The sequence below is a fragment of the Macadamia integrifolia genome, chromosome 12 (assembly GCF_013358625.1).
Source record: "Macadamia integrifolia cultivar HAES 741 chromosome 12, SCU_Mint_v3, whole genome shotgun sequence".
Lineage (NCBI taxonomy): Eukaryota > Viridiplantae > Streptophyta > Magnoliopsida > Proteales > Proteaceae > Macadamia > Macadamia integrifolia.
Genome location: NC_056568.1, coordinates 17,392,636 through 17,398,436, shown reverse-complemented (window position 1 = coordinate 17,398,436; position 5,801 = coordinate 17,392,636). Strand labels below are relative to the sequence as shown.

At 36.6% G+C, this 5,801-nt stretch overlaps 1 protein-coding gene across 1 annotated transcript in view; it reads left to right on the top strand.

Moving 5' to 3' along the window:
* The first annotated feature begins 1,827 nt into the window (after positions 1-1,827).
* The window catches only part of LOC122057707 (strigolactone esterase D14-like), a 5,285-nt gene continuing 1,311 nt past the window's right edge, over positions 1,828-5,801 (top strand). The window contains exon 1 of the mRNA XM_042619915.1: positions 1,828-2,323. Coding sequence (XP_042475849.1) covers positions 1,941-2,323 — 383 coding nt within the window. The 5' untranslated portion in view covers positions 1,828-1,940. The remainder of the gene's footprint in view (positions 2,324-5,801) is intronic.

Here is a 5,801-nt window from a genome sequence, read left to right as displayed (position 1 = left end):
AACCATTATACAATACATACAGTCATTATCATCCCTCGTCACAAAACATCATCCATTCCTCACTAATTATAGTCTTAAATTTGTAGGTTTTAGCTTTACAATACATTTAATTCTTAGCTAGGTTGTTGTCAGTCTTCTTTTATAAAACAACGTGGTGGGACCCATCACATTGAATGAAGGAAAAAGGTTGCCTTTGGACTTATCTTCGTTGCCAACCGGCTAACAATGACATAGCGTCCCTCAAATTCGCCGTCGTAACTCTGAACGGACACATGTCACGCTCGAATGCCTGTCCCTCTCACAAATCCGTATTGTGGCCGTCGTTTCTCTGTGATGTTCTTCACTAACCTCTCTATTTTGCTTTACCTTAATTACCCTTTATTATTTGTGCCTAATCGTATCTTATGATCCAATTACTTAGTTGTAATGACCGAAGTACCCTACATGTTGCAAAAAAAAAAAAAAAAAACTCTCCATTTTATTTTTTCCTTTTAAGGATTATATCCTATTGAGGGCTCAAAGGTCAGTAGGGTTTGGCATCTTAACTCAAGGAAGGGAAGGGATGAGATGGGAGTGGGACATCCATCTCCCTGAGAGGCAAGGAATCTAAACAGTGACGTCCTTTGGACTTTTTCTAGGACTTTACTACACTGAAAATTTCTATAGTGGTATCAAGAACCACTACCATGCTTAGAGGAATTTAGATCAGGTCCTTGTATGAGAACCATTCACATACGGTGTCTAATCCATGCTTAGAATCCATTCAATGTAAAAGCCTATTGCAAGAAGAAAGAGATTGAGTGGATTCCATGTGTGGATTAAATACCGTACAAGAATGGTTCTCGATATCATATTTAGAAATTGGCTGCTAGAGGAAAGACTAATTAATATCTACTTGGACCCTTGTTAATGTTTTAGATCCATGAGAAAACAATGGGAAAATTTTCCAGCTGCCATATCCTCTATGAATTTGTAAATACCTCTTAATTTTTAATTTTTTTTAAGTATTTTTTAAAATACCTTTTTAAGTGGAGTAGGATTCTAATTCGGCGGCTATAGTTACGGGCAATTGGGCTTTAGGAAAATTTTGTCCAAAAGCATGTGCCATTTGATGAAGGCTCTCCATTACTTTCAGGAACTTGATGATTTTCTTTTCTCTCTCTTTTCGTTAGGTAGACAAATATTGGCATGTGAGCTCAAATTCAAAACTTGCAAAGTTGATTAGACATAACTACTAAGAAACCTGGTTAATTTTGATCAATTTGCAAAGATAATGGATTGAAGGTAATAGAGTCTAGGGTCTCTAGACTAGAAAAACTGATGGTATGAAGAGAGAGAGAGAGAGAGAGAGAGAGAGAGGTCTACAAGGTTTAATCAATGGTGATCTACGTCTTCGAATATTGTTTTTTTTGTTAACAGTTGTTGGGATCACCATCAATTTTAAAGATGATTTACAACGCATATGAGAGAGGTTCTTTGATTGATTGGGAGAAACCTTCTCCTTTGATTTTGTAAAGTGTCTTCAAGATAAACTTGTAATGTTGGGTTTTAATTGATCAGGAGAAATCTTCTTCTTTGATTGAACAAGGTGTCTTCAAAATATACTTGTCATTCTGAATCCACTGAAAAAAATCTTCTCCCCGGATCGTATGATGTACTAGTATAACTGTAGATGGTAAGGCAATAGGCTCAAATAGTAAATTTGTTTCCAAAAACGGGTAATAGTTTAAAAAGTCCATATGTGACCTAAGCACGAAATTATCTTAATGATCTGTCTTCTCCGTTCCCTATTTAATAAGAAGATGCTCAGACAACAACATTTGGACAAAATAACTCTTTTCAACACATCTCTCCCCCTCTTCCTTCAGCCTTCATTAAACCTTCAACTCACTCTTGTCTTTGCCTCCTCCTTCTCCTGCTTCCTTCTTCTACTAATTAAGATGGTGACACTGGAGAAGAGCCTCTCGACCTCCATGAACGCAAAAATAATTGGATCAGGGAAAGAGTCTCTGGTTTTAGCTCATGGGTATGGAGGAGATCAATCTGTTTGGGAGAAAGTACTTCCACAGTTGGCCCAACGTTACCGTGTGATGGTCTTTGATTGGAGCTTCTCTGGTGCTGTGAAAGATCTGAGCCTATTCGATCATGATAAGTATTCTTCGTTAGAGGCCTTCGCTGATGACCTTATTGTTCTAATGGAAGAGATGAAGTTGACCTCTTCTGTTCTTATTGGCCACTCTATGTCTGGTATGGTCGGATGCATTGCCTCTGTTAAACGACCTGATCTCTTTAAGAAACTCATACTTCTTGGAGCTTCCCCCAGGTAAAGATCACATCCCCCTCTCTCTCTTTCTCTCTCCTCTAAAAATTATTTTAAATGGTAGATAGCAGGATTGATGAGCACTGAAATTTTGTAGACCCAGGTATATGGCTTGTCTTGGTGGTTGGCACTTCTTCTGTAGGAGATTGTTTCGGGGACTTGATCCCCTTGGACACGGATCCTCTCCGGTGTGCCAAGACATCTAGCGTACATCCATGCACAAGAGAATGCATGGATGAGCATTTAATGTACTGGCACGCTGGAGCATGATTTCAAGTATCAGTCTGGGATTGGCTGTTTCAGCTGTGTCAGATCGATATTGGCTGAGACTGATCTTTGATCTAATACCGATTTGAATCAATTATTCAGATTGTTTCAAGGGTAAAATAAGAAGAAAATAGTATTTTTTTTATAAAAATCAGGGGTAAAATAGATCGATACCCATTGATCCCATCTGAACCAGATTAGTATCGAATCAATATCAGCAAAGACCGATATCAATACCGATACCATCCCCTAAATCCTTGCGTTGGAGATGATCTGCTTCTGTGATGGAATTTAAGTCGTAGAACTATTTTAGTATTTTTCTTACTTTCTAATAAGGTTGTGGCTCTCCATTCTGGCTCCCATCTAGTTATTTTCTTGACTCTTATGTGGGTCCCTTGTATGGATTCTAGTGGACTTCTTGCACTAAAACAAATTGTAGAAAGATATATTTATAAGTTTTATAATTATATGTCAAATTTTTATTTGGAGTTAGCAAGTGACAAAACAAATCTTTTAAAAAAATCTAGGATCAACCAGAGGGTACGTGAAAATGTTTGGAATATCTTTAACGGGCTGAACAATACATTGAAGTGTATATGATTGACTTATAAGTATGGAAATTAGTAAATGATCAATTCAAACCATCTTATGTATCTTAAATTGTTGCATAACAAATTCAACAAAACTAAGTGGATCATCCATAGATGCTCAAAGACATGTTTGTTCGTAAAAAAATGTTTGTCTAATATAAATATGGACCCAACTTTATCATGATCTTGTACATATATGTTTGTGTCTTTCAGCTGTTGAATGGGATTGGGGGCAGAAGTATAATAACACACCCCTTCTCTCCCCTCATCCAACAGTCAAAAACACAATAAAACATTTTGCGTATAAATATAGGATTGAGTTTTCTTAATTCCAATTCATTGGGGTTCATTGCGATCCCATACAAAGGGGAAGAGAGGGGGTCCCATGTGGGTCGTTCCATCATTTAGTCATTATGAAAGAAAACTTTATCCATAAATATATATATATATATATATATATGATATAGATTTTAAAATTTTATAAAAAATTGCATCCCTATGTTGTGGTTTTGTATTTTATTTCTCTAATTTCATTTTATTTTTGAGTGGAAATATGGGAACCATCCGACACTCCAAGTAGATTCTTGCATATCCAAGTGTCCTATTTCTTTGGGCAGGAAACCAGAAAATTTCTTCAAAGAAGTATTGGTCTTTCATTATTTTCTTGGGATGTTGAATTAATGGAAGATTATTAGATTGATTGACTTGACTTATCAGATGATTTTGATCCACATCGTCCATTCAACATACCTTGAGCCTCATATTCAGTAAAACTGCCCCTTGAATTCCTATCCAACTGATCTCATCTCCACCACTGCAATCTTGTAACATAGGTCTGAATCTAGAAGTGCCCCTAACAGGTGATCATATTGATCCTTTGGATCAAGTCCTTGTATGATAACTATTTTCATACGGTGTTTGATTCACACCTGGAATTCATTCAATCTCTCTTGTAAGAAGAGAGAGATTATATGAATTTCAAGCGTAGATCAAACACTCGGGGTGAAAGTTTAGCCATGACAACCTGAACCTTTCCTAAATCTAAACATGCTTGGACTAAGTTTTTTGACCCTAAGGGCGGATCAGGATTGAAAAACCCCAACCCTGGATCAGGGTTGAGTCGGGCTCGGGTTGAGACCTCAACCTGGCCCAAAATTTAACTTTGAACTTATATATTAGAATTTAGGACTTTTATTGGTATTTTATTTTTTATAATTTTTTTATTATATAAGATATGAATGACAAAAACAGGTCAATCAAGATATTGTTATAGAAGCCAAGGTCAACCAACCTAGCCCAATTAGACCCTGATAGAGTCAATTAGGGCCGGGTTGGGTTAGTAGGAACCCAGTAGAGTTGGGCCTAAACATGAACCCATTAGGATTGGATTGAACTTGAATTGAATTTTGAAAATAAAGATTGAGTTAGCGTTTTAAGAAATCCGACCTATCTCACCCTATCAAACACCATTGGAAAATGGTTTTCGACGACCTAATCCAAATTCTTTATCAGTTGAAACCCAATTAATTGTGAAGATGATACGTAGCTTTGTAATGTGGACCCCACCTCAGCATTGCCCACTCTTTTCTTTTTCTCCTCTTTGTCTTTACCTGGTGACCGCGATATTCTCTCATTGTGGTCTCTTTGGGGACTCGGTGTGCATTACAATCACAGACTTATAAAACAGTATTCTTGGAAACTGGACTACCCGATTGGTCAAAATCAGAAGTAACGACAAAAAAATGTACTTTCTTCTTGGAGTAATTGCATGTAACCAACCATTCTCCTTAGGCCTTAGCGTCGGGTTTGGATTCAATCAGGTTCTGGCCCGAGCCAGAGCTCTCCCTAGCCAGTGCCTAGTGTACTTGTCCTAAGGGTGTAAATCGGTTAGGAACTGGATATTTGGTTTAATTCCAATGACGAATCAGACCGAGTCCTGCCTCGTTTCTGAAATTCAGTACTCGTATTGAAGTTGTTTGGTTTCGATTCCTATTTGATTCTTACATGGATTGGTTCTAATTCCTCTACTCGGTGTGTGTGTGTGTGTGTGTGTGTATATATATATATCTATATTGCAGAAACTATAGGGAAAAAAACCCTACCTAATCATGTGGCCCTTGACATAGAGGGGGCCAAATGATGGCTCTACCATTGTGAAATATAAAATACCCTCACATCTTGTTGATGCCCCTATTGTGTCTCTTCATTGACACCTATCCAAGTGTGGGACCACAATACTATATATTGTAATATTTTAGTATTATGATGTATTAATATACTATAATATATTATTTAAATATTATAATAATAAACTAAAATATATTGATACCTAAATTTGGCTTGATTTTGGTTCTAACGGTTGGTTCTTATGTTGGAATTGAAAAGAAACCAAGTCCTGCCTCTGTTCCCAAATTATAACCAAATTATATTTGATTCGAATTCATTTCAGTTATTCGATCTGGATTAAATTTTGGTTTTTGGTTTCAGTTTCAATTTGACACTTTATCCATTTTAAATAATACATGACTTTCACATCCAATTATAGCAATCTTCCTTATTTTTGAATGGCAGTTCCAAAGAAACGTAGTTCTATGTCAAAAAAGCGTATTCGTAAAAATATTTGG